Source organism: Pecten maximus, chromosome 19 (genome assembly GCF_902652985.1).
Source record: "Pecten maximus chromosome 19, xPecMax1.1, whole genome shotgun sequence".
Taxonomy (NCBI): Eukaryota; Metazoa; Mollusca; class Bivalvia; order Pectinida; family Pectinidae; genus Pecten; species Pecten maximus.
In genome coordinates, this window is record NC_047033.1 from 8,498,276 (window position 1) to 8,525,495 (window position 27,220).

General features: G+C 35.0%; 2 protein-coding genes across 2 annotated transcripts in view; one reads left to right on the top strand and one right to left on the bottom strand.

Annotated features, from left to right (window-relative positions):
* Positions 1 to 11,610: 11,610 nt before the first annotated feature.
* On the top strand, positions 11,611 to 23,742 carry LOC117317957 (zinc transporter ZIP4-like). Its single transcript, XM_033872925.1, has 11 exons — positions 11,611 to 12,753; positions 13,435 to 13,530; positions 13,761 to 13,966; positions 14,540 to 14,699; positions 15,373 to 15,542; positions 16,147 to 16,311; positions 17,715 to 17,825; positions 18,579 to 18,654; positions 19,605 to 19,757; positions 21,507 to 21,694; positions 22,056 to 23,742. Exons 1-11 carry the CDS (start codon positions 11,643 to 11,645, stop codon positions 22,191 to 22,193), a joined length of 2,574 nt encoding a protein of 857 aa, XP_033728816.1. The 5' UTR covers positions 11,611 to 11,642; the 3' UTR covers positions 22,194 to 23,742.
* A 529-nt stretch (positions 23,743 to 24,271) lies between these two features.
* LOC117318102 overlaps positions 24,272 to 27,220 on the bottom strand; it is a 36,152-nt gene continuing 33,203 nt past the window's right edge. Inside the window, exon 2 of the mRNA XM_033873103.1 lies at positions 24,272 to 25,329. Coding sequence (XP_033728994.1) covers positions 24,272 to 25,329 — 1,058 coding nt within the window. The remainder of the gene's footprint in view (positions 25,330 to 27,220) is intronic.

Consider the following 27,220-nt stretch of genomic DNA (forward strand, 5'->3'; position numbering starts at 1 on the left):
GCGACAAGTTTGGTCCATTTAAGGGGCATCTAAACAGCAAATCCAGTCAAAACATTGACATTTTAAAGGCCTATAAATCCCTATTATGGTGCAATGTCATAGAAGTAACATGATGAACTTTTAGTATGTATCATGGCAAACCCTGAGTCTTGCTGTTGATATGTAATTTGTTAAGCTGTTTGTAAATTTCAACAAAACGTAAGAAAAATGCATGTTTCAGGGGGACATAATTAACTCATTTGTATCCCATATATTACACAAACTTGCCATGTCGTTTTGCTCACAAGTGTCTAAAGCACAAAATAGGAGCATTGGTTTGACCAGCTTTGACGTTATTATATGTATAAACGCTGTTTTTATTTTGAACTTGAATTGCAAATGGCGGTCGTGAACGATATCACACAAATATGGCATATAAGGAGGTATTTAAAACATCAAAAATGCTCTTATTAGACAATATAAAGTATTCTTGAAGTGGCAAGAAGACTGCTTTTATGAAAAAATGTTCAACCGTTGAGTTTGGGGTAAAATATGCCTATTTCTGAAAAAGGCTGCAAACTCACCATTTTAACAAATTGACATTCAAATGTTCATGTTACTATGATGAGATGTCTTAAAAGTACGATATAGGAGTTTTGTTATTAACTGAAATGCCTCATTTAAGCCATATTTGTGTAATATTATTCTCAGCTGCCATTTGCATTTCAAGGTCAAAACAAAATAAGTGTTTATACGTACATACAGTAAAATCCGGTCAAACAAATGCTCCTACCCTGTGCTATAGACACTTGTGAACATAACAGCATGGCTATTTTTCAGGTTTGATCATTTGCGTGACTTAGAATTATTCCATGCCAAATCTTACCACAAAGTTACTCTACAGAAGAAACTGGTAGCATCTATAGCATATCATTGGTGATTGTAAGAAGCTACATGTCCAAACAAACATTTTGGTATACATGTATTACATGACATTTTTTGTGCAAATCTTAAGGTATTTATTCGTGTTTGAAATTCAGCACTATTCTGCTATATAGATGACCCTTAAGCTTTTCTTTATTTTCATATTTTTTGCTTTTGAATTATTAAAGTTTTGAAGCATTGTTAGATAATCTATATGGGTATGCTTTAATAGAAAATACAAATATTTAATGTCTGTGAAAACATGTAATAACATATTTTTAGCTTTGAAATTTCCTTGTGCATAAAAATTTGTATTTGAAAAAGTTTAAGTAAGATTTTGCATCAGTTTAATCTGTAAACCAACTGTCCACCCAAAATCATTATAACAATCAGAACTGATCGCACATTACAAGTTAGTATAAACTTCATTTAAAATACAATTGCAAAACAAGTTTTATTGCATTTTTGCCAGTGAAATATAAAAATTTATCAAACTAATAAAACTTATATTTTCACTGCAGCGATGAGCAGTGAAAATATAAGATTTTGCAGTGAAAATATAAGTTTTCCGTTTTTGACCAATCAGAGCGGACCTTTGTATTCACCTTGTTGAAACTTGCCGATTTTCCCAATCGAAGCAAAGATAGATAAATTGGTTATTTTGCTGTATTTCTGAAATTTTCAGACTAGTTTTTGACAAAATACCCACTTGACGTTAGCTATTCATGCACAGATTCTCCTATAACAGCAGACAACACTTAAATATTGCCTTGATCAGTCCTTTCAAAATGGCGTCAAGTTGACGTGGAGTAACGTCACAAAGAGATGACGTCATTACTGATTCCCACACTTTTTGACGGTATTAATTTTTTGATGTTTTTAATTTTGTTTTTAAGTTTATGAAATGCAATAAAAAGAAAATTGAATGGTTTCCCGTTAAACATAACACATATTTCACTCGTATGACAGAATATTTCGATATTTTCCAATCGTGCTTCGCACTCGTGAAAATATCGATATTCTGTCATACTCGTGAAATATATGTTATATTAAACGGGAAACCATTCAATATCCTCTATATATCAACTTATACTCATCACTCTTGGTGGCCCAGATGCATGAGGATTGGGGGAAACTGAATACCTCTTACTCAGATGGTCATGCAGGTGACCTGAGGTCTTTCCCATCTGATCAGAGATGGTCATGCAGGTGACCTGAGGTCTTTCCCATCTGATCGGGGATTCCAATCCTGATTTTTTAGGTAAAAGTTGAGTGGTTACAGCTACATTGTATATGGCACAAGACCACCGAACTCGGTGACATGTTGATACATGTAGTAATGCAGTAGAGGTGTGTGTCACACTTATTATCATGGAAAATGTCCAGTATTTGGTAATATTTTCCCCCATAGCAAAACTAGCAGTTTCTGTATTTCAGGAATTACAATGTAGACACTTTCACTTATGTGTTATGCCATGTGTGAGATGTCTGGATTATATTCTTAAAAAAATGAAAACATATTACAGCAAAGCAAATTTTGGTATGCATGTATACATTTGTAATATAACTTAACATCAAATACAAAAGTTCCCTTAGGCTAGTACATTCAAAATTGCAACAAAATTTTAGATATTCCTTTGAGTGAAGATAATGATACAATAAACCTTCTGTCAGTTTGAACAAAATTAAATCAATATTGACGAACCTGTTCGATTTTTACGAAATTATGATATTAAAGTGTTTTCGATAGTTCAGAATTGTTTTACTATTATACCACTTTTCATTTTGTAATAACTATCATGACATTTACCTAATTATGCAAAATGTTGTACGTATAATGTAAACAGATTGTACTTGTGTGTGGCCGGGTGTTGTATGGAAGTATGTGACTGTTATGACATGAACATTGATATTATAATTTGCCTAGATTTTGTACCATAATCCTGTGATAAACTTTAATCTGTAAGTATGATTGAAAGATGTCTATATTTGTAGGAATCCCATGATAACTTACGTTAATCATACAATGTACTACACACTATTTTTATCCCATTACACCTAAAATGAAAAACTAGACCTTGATAAAAAAAATCTCAGAAATTTATAAAGACAAATTTCTCCAATGATTTATGCTTGATATTTTTCAAAATAATAGAAAGTGAAGAATTTGAAAAAGAATGCATATCCCTTCTCACTAACAGATAGGGTTGTTGAAGAATTGATAAAAATGAGGTTGCTTGAAGTAAATGACTGATAATTAATCTAATGTCACATTTTCAATAATCCATTTGTTTCATTTTCTGATAAAATTTGGTTGTTTTTGTGCTTCTCAAAACGTTACTGTCTGCTGAGTTTCTGTAGATTTGTTTACAGCTTAATTTCAACATTGGAAAATGTTATTATATCATCTAAAACTGGGATCATTTCATTCATTGTGGCATTGTTGGTCCATCAAAACCGACCGTGCCTGGAGTGTATATGGTGATGGAGTAGTATTAGTTCCAGAGACAAGTTGATCACATTTCTAGTCAAACTTGTATTCCGTAAATGTACATGTTTTAGCAATAATATATTTAGAGCTTTTTGCACTGATGGATTTGGGCTTTTCTAAGACACAATGAGGGACTGTTTTCAAAGTCAAGTATTGTCCATATGCTGGTTTATCCTTGTGCTAATCTGTTTAAACACGCAGATACGAACTGATTAGCTGATTAAAGCCTTTTTGACTCTCAGAAAATAGCTAATAATGTATATATTTGCCACAAGAAAAGTTAATTTCGGCCTTTCCCAAGATTTTCTGTTGTCATTTCTGATTCGGTTATGTGCTAGAATTTGAGGGTGGCAAACTTAAAGTATGTCTTCAGTGATTTGATTAAACTTCGCAACTATTTCCTGTATCATTTGTAACATTTGATGTTAACTAAAATGCACAAACTGATGTTTCCTATCGAAAACGTTACGTTGATGATTCTCCTTATATGAACCTTACCGCGAGTGTAGCTAGATTAATGCTTTGTTACATGCATGTGATATAGCTTGTTGGCTGAAGTGCAATCATTATGACTATGCCCCGATTAGCTATGCCTTGTTGAATGTTTTGAAAGGTCAATGCTTATTGTATATTTTAGAAAACTGTTGTTGTTATTGGGAATGTCTTTTTATACTTGGTATATTATTTTGAGTGTTTATTAAAGCATTTGAGGGTTGATGAAATGTTTGCCTTGTTGGAAATGCATTACTTTGACCTAAGACAAAATTTCAGGCCTTCTAGTGAGTCTTCGAGTAATTTTGAACTAAAAATGATACAGTGAATGACTTTGACTTCAGGCAAAACTTCTTGCTTTCTAGTTCGTCTTACTCCGAGTAATTTTGAACTAAATTAAGATACAACAAAAAGTTACAGCGACCTCTCTTCTGGATTTTCACATTTTTGCTCCCTAACACTTCTGAACGAGTTGCATTTTGGATTTTCACACTCTTCAGTCCCTAAAAACTCTGAATGACTTCCATCTGTATTTTTCACATTTTCACGTTATATAAATTTACAAGATTTACAAAATGTTTTATCCATGTCCGTCCCGTCTGCAGTATAACTACCTATTCTCAGGGGCTGCTGATGTGATCCTCATCAAACTGTGTTTCGGGATGTCAAGTTGGAGTGGGGGAATTTATGTTCATTACAGGCATTTTTAGCTCATCTGCCCGAAGGTGTGGCGTCTGTGTCCATCTGTCCGGCGTCAACTTTTTCATTTAAAGAACTTCTTCTCAATAACCAAGAGGCTCAAGGACTTGATATTAGGCCCGTAGCATCTTGGGGTGAATGGCTACCAAGTTTGTTCAAATGAATGACCTTGACCTTCACTCAAGGTCACATGGGTCAAATAGGCTATGGTCTTCAAACTACTTCTCAATAACCAAAAGGTCCAGGGACTTGATATTGGGCCTGTAGCATGCTAGAGTGAAGGGATACCATTTTTTTCAAATAAATGACCTTGAAATTCATTCAAGGTCACATTGGTCAAATAGCCTATAATCTTCAAACAACTTCTTTTCAATAACCAAGGGGCCCAGGGACTTGATATTGGGCCTGTGGCATGCTGGGTTTAATGGCTACCAAGTGTGTTCAAATGAATGACTTTGACCTTCATTCAAGGTCAAATAGGCTTAAATCTTCAAAAAAACTTCTCAATAACCAAGGGGTCCAGGGACTTGATATTGGGCCTGTAGCATGCTAGGGTGAACGGCTACGATGTATTTTTATATAAATGACATTGACCGTCATTCAAGATCACATGGGTCAAATAGGCTAAATCTTCAAACGACTTCTTCTCAATAACAAAGATGCCCAGGGACTTGATATTGGGCCTGTGGCATGCTTGGGTGAATGGCTACCAAGTTTGTTCAAATGAATGACCTTCACCTTCATTTAAGGTCACATGGGTAAAGTAGGCTAACATCTTCAAAACAACTTCTCAATAACCAAGGGGCCGAAGGACTTGATATTGGGCCTATGGCATGCTGGGGTGAAGGGCTACCAAGTTTGGTTAAATGAATGACCTTCACCTTCATTCAAGGTTACATGGGCTAAATAAGCTTAAATCTTCAAAAACAAATCTTCTCAATAACCAAGATGCACAGGGACTTGATATTGTGCCTGTATCATGCTAGGGTGAAGGGCTACAAAGTTTGTTTAAATGAATCACCTTGACCTTCACTAAAGGTCATATAGGCTATAATCTTCAACCGACTTCTTAATAACCAAGATGCCCAGGGACTTGATATTGGGCCTATAGCATATACTATGATGAAGTGCTTCCAAGTTTGTTCAAATGAATGACCTTTAACTTCATTCAAGGCCACATGGGTCAAATAGGCTTAGATATTTGAATAACTTCTCAATAACCAAGATGCCCAAGGACTTGATGTTGGGCATGTCTGTAGCATGCTGGGGTGAAGGGCTACCAAGTTTGTTCAAATGAATTACCTTGACCTACATTCACGGTCACGGGTGAAATGGGCTTACATTTTTAAACAATGATTTTGCGATAGCCAAGAGTCTACCGAGACCTGCTATTAAGCCAATAGTATGCTGGAATGACGGACTAGAACATTCATTGACATGGATAAACCTAGCCTACTCTGATATTTGAATACAGTGATAATCAGCATATTATCTGCAGAAATGACCTCAATCAGCAACAAAGTTGCTGTAGAGCCAGGTGAGCGATACAGGCCCATTGGGAATCTTGTATCGTTTAAATTATTTAACATGGTATGAAAAAGAAATTTAATTTTAACCTACACATCGATTTAGATTGAATAAAATATTTAAGAAGGGTCTACATTTCGCACTCTGCAATATCTATCACTCGTGAGGCTGACATATGGAACGAAGTTATTGTGCCAGTCATGTCAACATTTTTTTCGGAAACGATATTCTGAAAGTTTCAAAATTTCTAGCTGTTATGTCCTATAAATCTTTCTTATAGATTTTTAAAACCATTGTCAGCATCGAAGTAACTTCCCTGTGATAAGGTCGGACACTGAGTGGAATTGACGGAAATAACGTTAACCAGGCCAGTATGAAATTAGAATCTATAGTGAAAAAAGGAACTGAACGCTTACTCATTGGATCATAGATTCTATGCAACTTAACACTACTAATCATGAACCAGTAACACTGAGCAAATTTCAACCAGATTCGGTGTGGAACAATAACACTTTGCTTCTTATATTGTTTTGGTCGCACCGATCGTATTTACAATTGTATAAGCTCGTCTTCTCTACACTAAAATGTGCCTTTAACATAAAACAAAAAACGCAGATATCCATTTGCCGTCTAGCCCGCCGTTTAAATAGCGGTCGGCGTTTAATGTCAGACATGAAAAAACAGTGATTATACAAGTGATAAGGACAAAGAAGGCCACTACTATAATACGATTACATTTTTCAGGAGTAAAAAAATCCCCTTCACCGAGATCAACCTGCTCGCTCAGGAAAAACCGGATACATTTCCGGAAACCTGCGTCCAATGGCAAGGGAGAGTTCAGACTAACTACTTCCCACTGCAAGTTATCCTCAGGGGTAACATTGGAACCTATGTTAGATCCTCCTGTGCAATACAGACACACAGACACTGGCCGTTATGAACCTACAATTAGCCAAAACAAAAAACAAAAAATGGTATGACCGCTCAGTGCGGGACGACGGCTAGAAATGACCCCAACCCGCATTTACTGCGAAACGCAATAGCACACAGCACGTGCTACACTAGCCAGTACGTGTCGAACAAGACAAACTATTCCCGCTTTACTACGAAACGCGGGAATATTTTAATATGTACTTCATTCCCTGAGATTTGCAAACTTCATTGGTGTTCTTTTTCTTCAACTTTTAGGCCTGATGATATCTTACTAAATCATCTTATGAATTTCCATATGTTAAGGTCCCTAGCATTACTGCAGGTTCTTAGAAAGACAAAACCACTATACAATACCATGTTATTGATTAGTTGGCATATTTTGCATTTATGTTTCAATTAACATTTTGAAATACTACCCATCCATGTCTTTAAACAATCATCCAATTAATACTACTCTACTTAAAACGTTTGACCTTATAATAAGACAAAAATACTGATTCATTCAATTTCTGAATACATAATTTGGTTATTTACAAAGCGTAAACTATGTAGCTGTTGTTGTGAGGTAATGTTCACGATCCATTCTAATTATATCAATATCACGTCGAGCTTCAGACACATGTTTATGGAAAACCTTTCCCATGTCTACTACCGGTACCTATGTATTCCGGTTTATATCTCCGAACCCCTTCTCAGGAAAAACAGAAGCCGAAATAACAAATAATGGACGAAACTAGTGAATAGATTGCATAGGGTTACTGACATTTCGTTACGAATCTGATTATTAAGCCTAGGGTGGACCTATTTAATAAATGGGCCAGTGCTTTGTTCATACATAAATTGTACCTTTCGGGTAATCGTAAAATAAATAGCACACTTACCTACTAGTATTTAACTTGCAACAAGACGTCTCAAATTTCCACACTTATATCCCCCCGTTAAGACCTCAGTTGCTTTACCCTTGATAATATTTTGTACGAAAAATAACTACCATGTTTTATGAATATTTAGTACAGGATTTATATCAACAACAAATAGCATACATACAATTGTACATCTGAAAGTCATCAGGTAAATAAGACACCGAGAAATTGAAATAAGGAATAGCATTGAAAGGACTGCTCCCCAACAAAAGGATAATGGAACATAATTTACATAACAAATTTGAATAACTACCAACAATTCGTTCACATTCGCTAAAATGTACCAGTATAACATAATCCTTATCTATATTATACATTTTTTATATAAGTAACGACTTGATCACGCGATAACGGCCAGAGAGCAATCAAAAATTCATTCACATAACTGTTTAACATCTCGGTCACGTATACAGAGATAACATTGGAATGGGAACCAGTATGTCATTGTTTGGCGATAAGACAAGCATGGCACTCCCATATTGCAGGTAGGTGACATTTTAACAGTTGGTGTTTGGAATTTTCACATTGCTCCACCATAATGGGAATATAATATTGTATCTTTATAATAATATCTATTGATTCATATTTACTTCCGGTGTTGAATTCTAAAGAAATTAATTAATTTCAATAATTATTTGACAATGAGAAGGCATGTGGATGTTGACAACAGTACATAATATATATGTACAATTGTACAAGTCAAATTGTATACAAATGATTTTATTCTCCAATATAGAAGTTCATATTTTGATAAGTATCTTTGACAATCATTATATTATGTTGAAGGTACCAAACGAAATATGATTATGAAAAACAAAAATGTTAAATAAGTTTTTTTCTAAGCATTCTACATTATATAAAATGCAACAGCTGTGTTTTTATAGAAATCGCTACAACCAAATCACTTGTACACCAGAATTGGCAGAATTAAGAAATACTTTCAAACTCTCCTCTCCTCTCTTCATCACGGAAACCCGATGTGCAAATTGATGTCAAATTAATATAATGTCACGTTCTCAAAATGAGTGCATTATTGTTCCCATAGTTTTGATAATCATTTTCCAACAGTTACATTTCCATTGTTAGATAGTATCATCACTGCTTGCCCTCTCTCTTTTTGTCACCATCGCCCCTAGTTTTTGTATCTCTTGACAATTGTTTTCCAATTAAATATCTTCCATTTCTAGATAATATCTAGATAAATAGGTGTTTGCCCATTTACGTTTTCCTTCCCTCTCCCCAAAGTTTCCATATTTCTTGACAATCGTTTTCAAAGTGTTAATTTTCCATTTCTAGATAGTAACACAAATGCTTGCCCTGTTTACATATTTAACCCATATCTCCTAGTAATTCCCCTAACTTTTCACATTTTTTTTTATTTCTGGAGAGCAGCATCCCTGCTACTTGCCCTATCTACTTCTTTGTACGGCGTTTACATGTCCCATTTTATTCGATGATTTAGGACCTATTCCTATTATACTGATCTTGGTGAAAGATGTTGACTACTGACAGATATTAATTCAATGTTTTCAGAGATGCAGCTGTTTGAAGACCCTGATAATCGTTTATGGTCTACATAATGATCTCATTAGAAACTATTTTATTTCCTTTTGTGATTTGAACTACACATCGAGGTATAATCCAAGCCAAAACAGGTTCTCAAAATGAGTAGTATGGTGAAAAAGCAAAAATCCAATAGATGAAGAAGTTTATCTTTCCGGAACCCATTACATTATTCGGTTTTGATATTTTCAAATATCTATGCAAATGTACAGTGCCTCCTCGTTTTATAATATTTTGAGTTGCGGTTTCATGTGTCCCATGTTGTTTTCATATCTTATTAGAAAATGAATACGTCGTTAACAACATTGAAATTATATACATTTATAATCAAAACATTTTAAGTGTAATTCAATAATATTTTTAATACCAATAACAGTTTGATAATGAATCATAAAGTAATATTGAGATGTCAAGCATATCCTATATCAATTCACAGAATGTTGCTCCTAGTACACATTGGTTTCTCAGCGATCATGATTGGACAATTAAATGCCGATAGAAGGACGTCATGTACATTTGATGAACTGAAACCTGATATTTCAATTGGATATCGCCCTTTTGACAACACCCAATCGAATTCTTCGTCACTTCTTGATAAAATGATCAGGATCATTCTGTTGCGAATGAACTGTGAAAAACGCTACCAGCTAATCATCCATAGGAAATTACACGATCACCATGGAAACACTCGGGTAAACCACCTCCCGGCAGCATATGAAGAAGTGAGTCTTGAATTTTTTATCCGGAGTCTATCTAACTATTTCCCCTATTAAGTTGGAACATGACATTCTTAGATACAGTTAAATATCTTTACAGTATAAAATGTTATGATATTTATGTGTCCAGTTTTGTAAATGCCCGAAGATATTAAATTCGTCACAACCATCTCTGAATCAGCATGAAGTGAAATGGTTATTGTTTTTCATCTACTTAATGAATGATCGTCATTTCGATGAATGCTTAACTTATTATTATCATCTAATAAACAAATTGATTTAGAAATAAAAAGTAATACCTAAGACCACCATGTTATACATTATGTCAATTTAATGCATTAATCTCTTTTTCGACTTTTCCATTCAGTATTTAAGCCAATCACATGTTAAGAATTTCGTCACGAGAATCGGCAGATCAAATGAAGTTTCCAAAGAAAATTTCCATGTGATGGCGTCCACAATTTTGGTTGTTGCCATTAACTTTGAATGTTTTGTAAGCTATACATGTACTATGTCTGAACAACCTGGCGATGTCCAAGTTGACGTTCTGCTAGAACATAAGTTGGAACACAATCTGAAGATGATAAGGCAGCACTATGTTCATCATAATAGTGGTGACAAAATGGACAGACTGATTTATACAAATCGACTGCAGGTATGTCATCATTAATGCATGCCGTAAACAACACATGTATTATGGATAAAGGGGAAGAAAATACATATCTTAACGTTTAATGCGTAGTGGTAATGCACTCGCCTTTCATCTGGTCGACAGGGGATCAATTACCCTATCGGGCGTGATGAGGTACGGGGGTCACCTGCACCAATAAGTGAGTTTCCTGCGGAAAATGCGGTTTCCCGATATTAAGACGTTTCAATCTGGTCCAACAATAGAGATAATACTTCTTTCACAATGTTTAGGTCATCTGACCCAAAGGGTATGAAACATCATTGGGGAAGGGAAATCCCTAATTGATATAAATGAGGCTTGTCAGACCCATTGGGACAGAGGGACTTGCCCCAAAAATGGGAAATGGGAATGCTTTAAGATGCTGCTCCTCCTTTAAGCCAAAAAGGATAAAAACCAGATTTGATCTAAAACATAACTGCCTGCATATAAATAATTTATGGTAATGATGCTGGATTGAGGGGTGTGTCCCCACTATAAGTGTTTGTCAGATGGCCGTTAAGGCACATGGGCCTCTTGTTTAAAAATAACTGATTTCTAGATAGTTTATTCTTTCTATTGCTATCCCTTTAAGCTCTTATTGACAGATTGATTGAGTGACATGATTATACATACGTTTTCATGACTATATCGATATGATGTTTTTACAATATACAATATATTTATATTGATCAATGTTACAGTGTCTGAACATCAAAACAGTATTAATGGAAATACAAAACGAATTGAAGTCTCATGGTCATGGCAATGATATTCACCATGGTGGGAACCATTACCACGCTATCGGCCCGCCTCCGCCTCATGGAGATCCACCACCTTCACATCATGGCGACCCACTTCCCTCCCATCATGGCGACCCACTTCCCTCACATCATGGCGACACACAACCTTTACATCATGGCGACCAACCATCTTCACATCATGGCGACCCACCACCCTCACATCATGGCGACACACAACCTTTACATCATGGCGACCAACCATCTTCACATCATGGCGATCAACCACCTTCACATCATGGCCATCCGCCGTCTTCACAAAATCATGTTAACCCGCTAGAGAAAAGGACAAAGCCTGATCTGACTGTGGATCCGGTACCGATAGACTTATACCCAGATCACGAATTCAGATCACGAAACTTAAACGAAAAAGAAAATGTCTCTACAACCACAGACACACCGGTATATGAAACTACTATTTTGTCAAATAGTATTCCTCAAATTGGACATCTTACAAATAAAGCGAGTGACATGAACAGCAAAGAGGCAACATCTAGTATGAACCCTTCGAGAAATTTCATAAATATTGGAGGAGGTCAGAACGTGTATAGCGCCAACGGAAATAGCCATGAAATGAAAAATAAATATGAAAATGAGGTTCACAATATCAGTACGGCTGATAGAGACAATGGCATACCCACGCATCACAGACACCACAAGCCAACACTTTCCTCAAACCAGTTTGCTACACAGTCGCCTTCTGGACATCAAAAAAATCACCACGCGCACCATCACTCAATACGGCCACATAATCAAAGAAAACCATCAACTCGTCAATCATCTCTGCCAACAAGAAGATCGTCGACACCACTTCTAACATCAATGCCGACTCAGCATCCATCACGAACATCACAAATAGTAGACATCCATCGAATACCACCAGCCCATCAACAGACACCAGACGAACGAATACCACCTGATCACCATTCAAAATGTCTTATCACAGACGAGAAAAGGTCAAACGCAAGACGTCTCCACACGACACAGAGAGAACATATTCAAAGTTCCTTCACAGCAATAGCAGTTGCAGTGATCAAAGGTATCGATTCCGCTTTAATTAGTTGTTTTTGATAAATTCAAATCTATTCTTTGCGGGGATTTGTTTGTTTGTTGGGTTTACCGCTCCGTGAACAGTCAAGGTTATTTTAGACGGGTTATCCTTGTAGTAGATGGTGACTACCTTTATGAACAACATACGGGAGTCCGGTAATATACCATCCAGCACAATGGAGGTGTCTTGCCCAATGACACAGCCACGAGATCACAGGCCGGTTCGTTTCTCATTTTCCTGAGGAAACGCAAACCAAACTTAACATATGAAATCCCATTAACAGTTCAGATATAACTTTTTATATCAAGTTTGGTAAATAAAGTGTTGCCTTTCCGCCGATGGAAAGTGTCATTGCATTAAGTATTAATATATTAACAAGAATTTAATTTGTTTGATTACATTCTTATGCGTAATTCATATTACCAGGGTTTGTCCTTAATCATGATAACAATATTTTAGCGCTGAAGAGCTTCCGCAAAATCATTATTTCGTTTTTTATTACATTTTGTAATGCATATGAATATTAGCACGGGTATGATTTATGGATAAGATAATCTGACAAAAGGTTATATGATATGCATCATTATATAAACAGGCTATTGAATCATTGTTCCTGCGTTATCTAAATTACGTTTTATCTAACATGCATGTAAATAATGTATATTTCAGGCTATAAACTACAGGAACACGACATGCCCTGCCCTGTATCATTTTTGCATGATATATTCGATAAGTATGGAGAGAAGGGTGTGATGCACTCAGATGGTAAGGAATAGAATATATATCAATTGCATTGTACTTAAACCACCAAAGAAGGCTATTTTCAGTCAGTCCAAGAAAAAAATCAATTTGACTAAAAAAAAACCATTACGCTCACGGAATTCAATAAATGCTTTAATTTTGCATTATGATATATGTTATTGATACGTCATCCTAGATATTCGTAATACTGTAAAGACCAGTAATTATCAGTATCTATGATAATTTCTTTTCAGGGTTAAAGCGACTTATGGAGGGTAAAAAGCCAGTTTCAGGCCACGATCACGTTCATAGTAATCACAAACACGACCACCATAGCAAAGTTATGCATACTCATGGTAAAGATTCTCAAATGAACATGACATGCGAGGCGAAGAGAAGACGTACCCTAGAGGCATATCAACATTATGTTAACGTAGAATCATCAACGTGGAAAGCCATGGTAACTATTTTGCGTTATCAAGTTATCTTAACATACACGATTTTTATTTTTTTTCACTCTATCACTCCTTCTTGACCCATTTATATAAATAGGACGGACAATCCAAAATTAATTCCGATAGACATTTGAGTGTTCAAATAACAGTTTGCAGATAGCAAGGGGATTTCATATTACCACGTCGACGTCAGCTCCACTCTTTGTTTTAGAGATGTAAAACTCAGATTGATAAGTGGGTTTTCTTTATTGGTATGTAGCCTAATTATCTATAATACTTACTTTGCAGTACTCACATCATGAGATATATGTTTATTAAATGACAACTAACTGTAAAAAACCCTACAGTGAAGAATACTCACAGAGTAGCCGAATAGACTAGCGCACTATTTATCACTTTCGTGTATATATTTTTATAGTGTAAACGAAACGACCTGTCGATCCTAAATTTGATACTACAATATCGTGCAGTAACACCTCAATGTACATATACTTTACTGGTCATTTGTAATTTACAATCTTTTAAACTGTGTTAAATTTGTTTTTCAAATGTTTTATTTTAATAACTTTACCATACAGCCATGTTTACGTAAGGAGGATATGCGAAGTATGTTCCGTCTAAGAGAGGACATCACTATGACAGCATTTCTGGATATGTGTCCGGTCATACTTCAGCAGCTGGCAAGCGGCCCATGTGTGAACGAGTCTGGAGTACAGCAACACACGACACCAATTGAAAGTAGGTCATTTCATTCAAACAAACATAAAGACAGGTTACTTAAATGGTAAAATGAAAATGCATTATATAAACTTCGTTATATCGAATTGTTATAACTCGAACACCCATATTGATTTGAATATTTAGCTCTGACAGAAAAAATGGTCTACAAAATATATCAGGTTACCTAAAATACTCGTGATATCTTGAATTTCATTAATCCACTTTTTTCAAGGTAATTATTTGTAGAGTACAAATTTAGGAACAATACATTTTTCACATTGTTATAGAATTGACAGCGCCCCAAATACATGTACGTTGATTCTCTTGAACAAACAACAACTGATACAATATCAAAGTCATTAATCTCCCGTCAGACATATTCAAAATATTTTTAGATTAATAACGTTTAACTGCAATTAGAATATACAATTTGATACATTAACAATGTGGAAATACATATTATAGACAATCTACAGTATATAATAATAATATAAATATAAATATAATATTATATTCGTCGTTATAAATCTGAAGCACTGTAACATACGCTTTGTCCACATCCACATCCAGCTGTGATAAATAAAAACTACAAGAAAGATTTAATATCAAATAAATTCTGAACTTAGGCAGAAAGAATGACTTCTGACATTTGTAGATATTATGAAAGTGTACATTTTACTTGTCTTCACAGAATACGGATTAAGCACACTATGTGTTTTTATCATCAGCCTGTGCTCTTTGGCCGGGGCGTTATTCGTCAAGTGTGCTCACAGTATAAACCGGATGTACGTCATGTCAGGTCTGTTAGCTCTTTCGGTTGGCTGTCTCCTTGGCGACGCTATCATCCATCTTTTACCCCACGTAGGTGAAGCATAGCTTTCTATACAGTTCCTGCATTGTGTCGTCAACGTGGACACTTCTAGACACCAATTTATCATATACTGTTGAAACGTGTTTATTAAAATCGAAAAATGGATTTTTGTTCATTTGGTCGATTTTTATTTATTATATACCGCAGTAGGTATGTGGTAAGATATACAGAGTAACAAACAGCCTTCATTTGAATACCACTTATATCCGTATATCCTATTAGTACTAGTTGCTGACCTCTATAACAACAAACAACAGGCAATACGGACATGGTAATGAAACCTAACGAATTCTAACTCAAAATCGTCAAAACGAGGAGCAATATATGAACAAAATATAGAGGTTTGCATGGCGACTCTTAAACAGGTACAATCATAATAAGATAGAACAGGAGTTCCGAAAGGGCACGCGTCTTCACCTTTATCGACGACACCCACCGTAATTGCATATATTGTATGATGTTGTAATATAATTTGCATTCATGGAAACCGATAGCTTGACAGATTCTTTGATTATAATCGATCGAAAATGATGTTTTATTTGCAGCATTGGTAAAACTAATGACAGTTACTATAATTCTGCCTCTTCACTATAGGTCCTTGCACAGGGTCACCATTCGGGACACGATGGATCCCATGGTGACGGAGATAACTTGTACAAGGTATGCGGTGCCTTGGTTAGTGTGTACTGTTTCTTCCTACTGGAACTGTTCTTCAAGCATTCACATAATCACAAAAACGACGCTGAAATGGACATTGAGGTACGATGCCATGTTTTAATGTATGATTCAATTTTGTGAACGGTGAAACTATCGTTCCTTGATGTTTGTTGTTATATTTTACCTTATTGATAATCTGATATAAATACCATCTTCATGTTTTACTTCAGATATTTTTTCTCATATAAATCTTGACATTATTAAACTGCCCATTTCATTATACACAAAATGTTGTCCATACATCAATCAAATTAAGCCCATCAGGATATACCAAATGAACAAGAAATGAGTGTGACGAAAAAAATAATAAAGAAACAACAAAAATAAGAACAGAAAAATATGTTGAACATACCAGATTATTGTTTGATTATGTAGGGTTTTCTGAGAGTCATAAAATCTACGATATTCATATGAATATATATTTCAGGAAGCGACTCTTATGGTAATAAATAACTTTAAAATACTTCTCAATGTTTTGTTTCCACGGTCATAGTCGAAGGCAAGGATATAATGACAATTGCTTTCAGTCATCTCATTATTAATGGCGGATAATGATTCCCTACTGATTACCAACATACAAAAATCGCATTTCCCGCGTTATATTCAGGGAAAAGACATTTAGCTTTTCTGTTTTTTCTTTCTTCATTTATGGCAAATTATATTGTTATATTGTATCAATGAAAAGAGACCTATGTATTTTTGAGGAAATATTGTAGATCCTATGTAGATATACATTGATTAATGACTAATTATTATTTATGATATAAACATAATCATCTAAACTTATTTAGACAAATTGCATAAGAATTCAAATTAACATATAACACATATGAAATCAAGAGAACGCCTACTCTCATAAAATCTTCCGCAAATGGTACTAGTGAACACCGGACCAAGGACAAAGAAACACACGCCAAACTGATCAGACGTACAGATTATGTAATTGCCAATACAAAACACACTATAGAGTAACCACGCAACGACATACTGCTCGATGAACACAACGTGATATACAACATTACCACTGTTCACCTAAAATCACAATAAGGGATGCAATTCGCTGGCACGATATTTAGACGTGTACGGTGCAAACAAACAGTCGGCGGATTACGACAGAACTTATGAATACACAGAACTTCATCACTTCTACAAATCCGCGACAGAAAGTTGTCATTTCATATCTTAACAGATCATCTGCTTTTAAAATGATATTATTGTGTTTGTCCATACGGAATAAGCATTTAACTGAAGTGTTGCTGCTTCTATCGAAACTATAATGTAGGATGGCACATTTTTCTCTCCAAGGTCCCAGTAATTTGGCATTTATATAGATCAGTTTTATCAGGAATTGATAGATGAAAAAGACTCTATTGTATTCAATCAATTACCTGAGATGCATCTTTGGTGCAAGACAAATTATAACGTGTCTATATGATAATTTATAGATATCTAGAGACACCAGGGATACACAGTCTTGTACGTCGGCAACGTCAGCAGTAAGTGACATACAGCTAATAGACCTTACAAAGAACAACTTGAGGACGCCGAAGACAGAGGTGAGACGCTGTCTTATTACCTTACTAACTATTGTACAGAGTCTAGATTCTACTGGGGCCTTAATAGCTCAGTCGTTTACAGCACCGGCCACGTAATCTCAGGTGATTATCAGAGTTGCGTAGTTCGACGCTCCTATAATTACCCATGTCGGTTTTCTGTTTCTCGGGAAGATAAAAATCGGGCCGGTCTCTGCTGTTGTGATTTTGTCCTTGGGCAAAACACTTTACCCTATTTGCTCTGCATTACATGCATTATGCCTCCTATATGTTGTTCAGTGAGATGGTCACCAACTACTAATTAATATAAGTACAAACGGACATACATATTGCACCAATTGTACTGTAAGGTTGTGTTGTAAATCGTATCTATATTTAATCGGATGTAAGCAGTTAGTTGTTTAACCATTGAAAAAAAAGCGTATAACTTGATTGATGTCGATCAATTAATGGCATACATTACAATAAACATTTCATATTACACTGTAATGATCGGTTATACATGCTATCGTTGTCGCAAAACCTTACATTGCGGAAATGCATTAGATAAATTGTACATAATATTGTCAATATTGTGAGGCAGCTACAGTTGAGCAAGGCAATATTAATATATATGTATGTATTGAAATATCCTCACCTGTGTTTGCGCGATCTTACAGGGCGGCGATCTTACAAGGCGAAGAACACTTTAAAGGTTCCGTGGTCTCAGTGGAAGGTTCAGTATTAAATTAATTGAAATGAAATCTTTTGTTGAAGAACAAAAACCGTCTCTGGCAGAAGGTGTCAACAAACAGTGCAGAAGCCCAGCCAGAAGAGGAACCAAAACAGCGAAGTAAAGTCATTTTACTGATCATGTTGTACGATACGAACTGTTTCTTGATTATCAAATCCGTCGTTATGATAAGGATGTACATAATTATATACAAGGAATTAAGTTGATATTCTATATCAATATTTCTTTTGGTTCTAATGTGCTTGAAACTAACCCTGGAGATAACTGATTGCAAATTCCTTAATGTATGGCGTTTGTTGACAACGCAATGTGTGTATAGTAGGCACAACAAATGGTTACTAATTTCAAATCAATTACTTTGTCGACGAAACATCCGCATCCCCTACTAGATCGTTCATTGCAAACGCTAACGAGTTTTTAAATACGTTTTGTTATCCCTGTTTTCACGATATTTTAATTATCTATTGTTAGTTTTGTTGTTTTTATTTAACGTCCTATTAACAACCAGGGTCATTAAAGGACCCTGGCTGTTAATAGGACGTTAAACAAAAACAATGTTCAGTGTATGATACTGGTAGATTATGGACAATGTTGCTTGTACATAAACATAGATAATTTTTGGCTTTTAGATAAGATTTAATGATTGCAAAAACAATATTTATCTATTACAGTGTACGTTTTTTTAGTTTGGGGTATATCTTGATTGGAAAAAAAATGGTTGGAAAGATTTTTTTTCTCTTTTAAACATTGTGGCGATTCCGTTTTAATGTATATGTTGCTAAGTTGTGCTTATAATTTTACTCATGTCTTTTTATGCGATTCACATCCAGTATATGTTTTATTTTAGAATGAAATTAAATGTAGTAAGTTTCAAAGATAAAAGAAGATATTACATAAAATGATAACACGTTTGTCGTACTCTTCAAAAAGTTCGTTGCATTGCTTTCAAATTGAAATATAAATGATATCATCAAAGTGCTGTGTAAATGACATTAATGTCAATTTCAATTGCAGTAGTTGTCAATTAATATTGATTTAATTGTGCCCAGAATCTGGTTCCTTGAAGTGGATGGTCCTGATAGGTGAGATGGTACATAATTTCGCTGACGGCATGGCTATAGGTGCGTCGTTCGCAGAGAGTTTAACAGAAGGTCTGTCGACATCTCTCGCCGTATTTTGTCATGAACTTCCACATGAATTAGGTAATATGGAACTTCTGTTTTGTCAATAATTTATTTCATCACACAGCTCCCGTAATAACTCTTTTTCTCCGCTTGACACGTATTGCTTTAATAAAATAAACCTCTGTATGGAATATCGGTTTGTCATGATTGCTATTTCTCTGGCAAGGAATGCAGGAAATCGTCATGTCAACTTTCGGCAAATATGAATAATTGTTTAACAATGTCAAGAAAATAAGAGGATTGTTAGGCAACAGTTCCACGTGTGTTTCCTGAATGCTAAAAAAACATTTCATTCTCAAATTTCCGAAAGGGCTTTATTCTTTATACCCTGGTAAATTTTTGTGGTCGTGCAAAAGTCCCAGTGTTTTTAATTTTAGTTGAAATTTGATTTGGGAATGAGGAATAATGCACAGTCCTATAATAGTATTACCTCTTTATCTCCCAATTGTCTCGACGGGGTTCCACAAGGAAACATGACTTAAAATCAGAAAAGAAGTGTTTCAATTTTTATTTAATGATCGAAATTACAATCCTTTCTCTAACTCCATAGTTATGGCATGTATCTGTGACGAAAGTATGCTGACCTAGATTTGGTCTCACTCTCCATTTGATTTGTCTCAGTCTCCGTCTCGTGTTAGTCTGTCTCTCCGTCAAGAGAGCCTCCTATTCATCATACCAAATGTGTACGTGGCGACTGCACGTGCTACTATAACAATGTTTGACTTAAGAAAATCCAGCTCATCACAAATCTGTCAACACGTTCCAATTTTACCTCTAAAACCAGAGTTACTTTTCAGGCTTTGATATCTGCAATATCTTATTATTTTACCAATAACTTAACGCGACTATAATGTTAATACTCTCCAGGGAAAAAATATAAAACGTAAGAGTATTTTCACAAACCTAACACTTTCTATGTACTGCTAAAACTAAAAGTGACTGCAACAATTCTTGGTTGATATCTACAACATATAAACAAAGGTTGTCGAAATGATACATACGACTTTCAAAATAGTATGAAGCTGTTGTACATTCGGTCAAAACACACTGGCGAGACTATAAAAGAGTGCCGATGTCTTATTCTAATTTCACCTGACAACTGATGCAAACAATGATATTATGCTGACATTAAAATTGTGCAAACTTCATCATATATAGTATACATGATATATGTACCTATGTATACACAGTGGCATTTCAGGTGTTCAATAGATACACAGCCTAATGATAATAATTCGAACTCTTATAATTAATTTTAAGTTCTGTCGTCTAATTTCAGGGATAACTTGATTACGTGAAGTCGCAATGTACATTCATTCACAAAACAAGTTTATAAAGTTGCGCTTTTTTTACAATGGTCTTTTGAGACTAGGTTTTAATAATTTCATTAGCTGGTCCTCTTTTTCCTCCAATAAAAAAGTATCAGATGAATGTAGTTGATATAAAGTTACTACATTGAATTGGTCACCAGCACAGTCATGGATATGCTTATTGACATATAAATTCAAATTGTCCTTTCAAAAAAAAAAAAAATTCCTGACGAGCAACAAAAGCTGTGAAAGTGCTAGGAAGTTTGTCGTTAAATTTTGTTTGCTTTTTTTTTATATATCCAAATCTACATGGACACGAACTTTTTTCTCGATATTTATATAATGGGTAATACCCGCAACGTTTGTCTTTGTTACGCACTTTAGATATTAGATTGGACTTATATTAGAGAAAAAAAGTTTATCAATCAGGCTAATTGGTAAACAATTATTTCACCAGGAGACTTCGCAGTTCTATTGTCAACAGGAATGTCGGTAAAGAAGGCCCTCTTTCTAAACTTCGTCTCCAGCCTCACAGCTTTCATTGGACTATACATTGGTGTGTCCATAGGATCAAACGAGGAGGCACGCTTATGGATCCTATCGTTCGGGGCTGGCATGTTTATGTATGTCGCTCTCTCTACTTTGGTAGGTATCCATGACATATCGTTATATACTGTACGTTCAAAGTAAGATTTTTCCGTCAGCAACTGGTCTACATCTATGTGTCATCGGTTACCACATAAACTGCACCTTAAAAAAGCATACAGATCGTTGCATTGTGTAGAAATGCATATTATTCGAAATTCGTAGAATACATTGATCACTTAGATTTATAGTATCTGTAATATACACGTTACGACTCTAAATATCAAATGATATAAACATTACTGTCGAAAAAAAAAGAAAATATATTTTGTTTATCTTATAATACTATATCAGATCAGTGATCTCAGAAACCATTTGGATGTTATCCAATAATATGTATGAGGGAAATGTGCTTTTTCAGATGCCAGAGTTGGTCAGCTATTTCAATTGTTATACAAACATCAAAATGTTTTTCTCCCTAAACATTGGACTACTTCTGGGATTTATTCTGATGTTGCTCTTAGCAGTCTTTGAGGATGACATAAAACTGATCCTGTAAGATGTGCCCTAATTCATGGAGAAGTGACTGTTTTAAATGAAACATTAATGGTGGGTCGTTTGCACCTCCACATCCGGTCCTGGTATTTCTTTTGATTTTGATCGCCTCCTATTATCAACACTCTAGGCCTTCATTTACAAAACATCACTGACGGGCCCTAGAAGGACGAAGCAGCTGATTGATGTTGTTAAATTAATATCGCTTCTACAGTATCTAAATCTGAACTCGTTTTGAAAGGTGTTAATATCATGTGTCTTCTGTGCAAACCTTTACTTGCGTTATTGTATATTTCTCTACTACATAATATGTATATAGCATGTTTCTTTCACATTGAAATTGCAGCTTCAAATGCAATACTCGTTTCGCAAATAGATGAAACCATTAGTAATCATTTCATATGCATTTTCAAAACACATTTATGTATATCTGAAATCTATACTAGCAATTATATTCGAGTCATATTATTTTTGTCTCAACCGTTTTAGCTTAGATGTTTTTATGTCTGATATATGAATTAACACAAATAAATATAAGCACGTTATTTCGCATTATACAACAGATATTGGTCACGTCTGTAGGGTTTACGACCTTTTGCTCTTATCTCTTGTGACGTCAATAGACATCAATTCATCGATTACCTTGAATAAAAGCCGTGATGTTATCTAGCAGGATATTAAGTAATACGTTACGTACTGAATCAGTTTCATATGTAACGATGTAATTTATGAATATATTTATAAACATAGTCGTATTAATTAGCGGTATATTAACCTGCTTCTTAATAAAAATTATGTCCATATCAGTTTCTCAGGTAGGTAAATTAGCAGTAAATTAAAAATGTAGGGTGCCAATTTAGCACTTTTGTGACTATCATCGATATGTTTCATTTTTTTGTATACAAATATTCTGCAGTTAGATGGTCATGATATGACACGAGATTAAGGTCAATTCAGATACCATTTCGAGTAATGTTGAGGTAAAGTGGAGGATCCATTTCCAGATTGGCCCAATTTTGACGAAATTTAATAATTTTTCTTCAATGATGCATTGCTATGTTGAAAATAAAACCAATTGAAAAAAATAACCAATAGCCAAAAATAGGTCACATTATCTAATCATTCTGATTTTTACTTTATAAATTAGATGATATTGTATGATAATCTTATATATAACATATGTGCTTACATTCTTGTGTAATGCGTATAGGATTAATATTCGTTGTATGGTTACACAAATAAGATTGTGATTGTAAAGCGGAAGCAGGTTTACATTGGATATACAGTCTTACCTCGTAATCATGATGTCAAAAACCTGAGATAACTCGAGGTGACTAAGTATATCATATAAATGTGCATATTATTTTTATTGAAACTGTTGTTTTACATCCAGTTTACCGGTATTATGTTGATTATGCTGAGCTTTTAAACCATTGCCAGATATTGTTAAATTAAGCATATATTCAAAGGCGGTAAATATTGATAGATCGATTTAATAAAATTTGAACGGAAATATAAAGCAATTTAAATGTAAATAAAACCAGTTTGCTTGATTTGCTTGATTTCATTCTTTCCTTTTATTTGTTTCATACATGTAATTAGATTGATTTTATGATTCAGCTTTACGGTAGTTAACCAACTAAGTAAAGATGTGATTGACGCGTAACAGCAAAAAAAAGTACACGTGAATATATAAAAACAAAAGAAATCTAGATTATACGCACACCAAAATCGTTATTCTAATTCATGGTCAATAAATCATTGCAAAATTGAACATGTAGACTATGAAAACAAACTAGGTTGAATAAGAACGGGCTTGTCGTCTATTTCATTTGCGACCCTTTGCAAGTTAAGCTAGCTCAAATGCGGGTAATGTCCTCGATATAAGAACCGGTGCTGTGACAACGGGACACAAGAAGTGAAACCATCAAGTAATGAATAGTCCAACTTCATATCGTATGAGGAAATACATTATTTTCGAATGCGCTCCTGATATCTTAATCCATTGACAAATGCAGATGTAAGTGGTCACACATGTACATGTATCGGGAATACTTCACTAGCTAAACCAAGTCACTTTCTTCATAAATGAATATACTTGACAATGTGTATTCGCCTGCCCTTGCACGAAACCCAGAGGTGTCCTTCACCGTCAATACCCATCCCCAGAGGTTGTTCTAACCCATGAGACGCGTCTAGCAGACATCGTAGTCCCTTACCGTCTATTGGTAGAATATACACCTTGTTTGCATCACGTGATGAAACAATAAGCGAACCATGTGAGTCTGATATTAAACAAGACGGAAGAAAGTCTTCCTCGCTATCGAAGCTGTTTCCTGTCCACGTGTACAGGTGTGTACCTTTGATGTCTATGGCAACGACTTTTGTTGCACCATCTCGAATGAACATCTTACCATTGCTGGTACTTACTACACTGTAGGGGTCCATAAACAAAGGCGTATTATCCTGGTGCGTGTCGAAGTATTGTAAAACATCTCCATTTACATTTATAGTTACTAACCGCGCAGGGCCCTTAGTTCCCACCAAAGGCCGGATGCAAATAAGGATGTCGCCGTCCGGCATTACACAAATACCGTACGGCTGGTATCCAGGAAAGTTCCCAGCTAGACTAAGCTCCCCATTGGAAAATATTGCATGGATATGAGCACTATGATCGACTGTGAGCAGCATCCGCCCTTTACTGTTGATAACGAAGTCCCATATCCTATGGTTAAAGTCGGGCGTAGCATTTAGTCGTTCCCCTTTCTTGTTGATAAGAGTGAGATGCGTATCTCCATAGGAATTCACCCAAGCCCTGTCGCCTGATATTGGCCAAATTTTGGAAATTTCACCGAGTTTCCTGGAGGTTTTGAAAGACGCAATGATGTTTGCTTGTCCATAGTAAGGTACTTTGCCAAACGATTTCGGTTTTTCCTCTTTCTTGGTATGGCCCTGATCTTTAAACAAATAATCATAGTTGATTCTATTCAGGCGGACTTTCCCATTGTCTGTTATTACGACAGTTGGGTCAATTTCCTTAGGCTTACGAACCTTTCCTTTTCTTCCAAAAATAGTATCGTAATGTAAATCGTCTATTTTAGTCTTTCCATGGTCTGTAATGTTTGGCTGTTTCCATGCGACTTTTCAACAGGGGGATACTTAGTATTATAGGATTTTGACGGCTTTGGTGGCATTATGATTCTCAGTGCCGTACTATTACTAACAGTTTTAGCTCTGCTGAAGTCCCACATGGCTCGCTATTCAAACCTTACGAATATAAAAAGAAACAAAACTTATTAACAAACCAACATATTAAGGATATTAAATGTATGTTATATTAAACGGGAAACCATTCAATTTTCTTTTTATTGTATTTTATATACTTACAAACAAAATTAAAAACATCGCAAAATTCATGACGTCATCTCTTTGTGACGTTACTCCGCGTCAACTTGACGGCGCCATTTTAAATGGACTGATCAACGCGTTTTCTGCTGTTATCGGAGAATCTGCATGAATAGCTAACTTTAAATGAGTATTTTGTCAAAAACAAGTCTGAATATTTCAGGAATACATCAAAATAGCTGATTTATCTCTTCGCTTCGATTGTACAATCGGCAAGTTTTAATGAGGTGAAAACAAGGGTTCGTTCTGATTGGTCGAAAACGAAAAAAAATGCTAAACTGATACTTTCATGGCAAACTATTATATATCATATATGTTAACTGCTCATCGATGCAGTGAAAATATAAGTTTTATCAATTTGATAAATTTCTATATTTCACTGGCAAAATGCAATAAATCTGCTCTAAAGATATTATCAACGTATACGTGTGGTCATTCACTCCTGCATAAGTCCTATTATCTTTCAGCTCGAATGTTGTCTGTATTTTAACCTTAAAACAATGATGATGAAGTGTTTTCATTATTCGGATATTGTGGTGGTGTAAAATTACCCCCTTTACGAATTTTAATATTTTGTTAAGCTTACTCTTCTGACTTCCTTTATGGTTTTTCACATTATTGGCATTATCATCACTGGCAACCAAAAAGGACCAAACCCAAACATAACTGTGGAGTCTAAGAATTCAAACATTTGTATGATGTCCCTAAAATAACTGTAGAGTCTTAGAATACAAACATTTTTATGATGTCATTAAAATAAATGTAGAGTCTTAAAATACAAACATTTGTATGATGTCCCTAATATAACTAAAGAGTCCTAAAACACAAACAGCTGTATGATGTCCCTAAAATAACTGTAGAGTCTTAAAATACAAACATTTTTATGATGTCATTAAAATAAGTCTTAAAATATAAACATTTGTATGATGTCCCTAACATAAATGTAAAGTCTTGAAATACAAACATTTGTATGATGTCCCTAACAAAACTAAAGAGTCCTAAAACACAAACAGCTGTATGATGTCCCTAACATAACTTTATAGTCTTAAAATACAAACATTTGTATGATGTCCCTAACATAACTAAAGAGTTCTAAAACACAATTGTAAACAGCTGTATGATGTCCCTAACATATCTGAAGAGTCCTAAAACACAAAAAGCTGTATGCTGTCCCTAACATATAACTGTACTCTTAAAGTACAAACAGCTGTATATTGTCACTTACATCAGTGACGAGTCCTAAAAGAAATAAATAGCTGTATAATGTTCCTAACATCACCGGCGAGGCCTTAAAACCAAACTGCTGTAGGATGTTTCTGATATCACCGACAAGTCATAAAATAACCAAATAGCTGTATGATGTTCCTAACATCATCAACGAGTCCTAAAAGAACCACAGTTTTATGATGTTTCTAACATCACTGACTGTCCTTATAGAGCTATACGATATTCCTAACCTCACCGATGAAACCCAGAAGAACCAAACAGCAGTATGATGTATGTATATATTATATATTGATATTAAAATTTCAAAATTTCATCTCTAAATGTTAACAGAAAATCTTTAGGTATTTCCCAGCCGTCGCATTGTTATCCAAGTCATTTTCTTGCTATGACGTCAGGTTT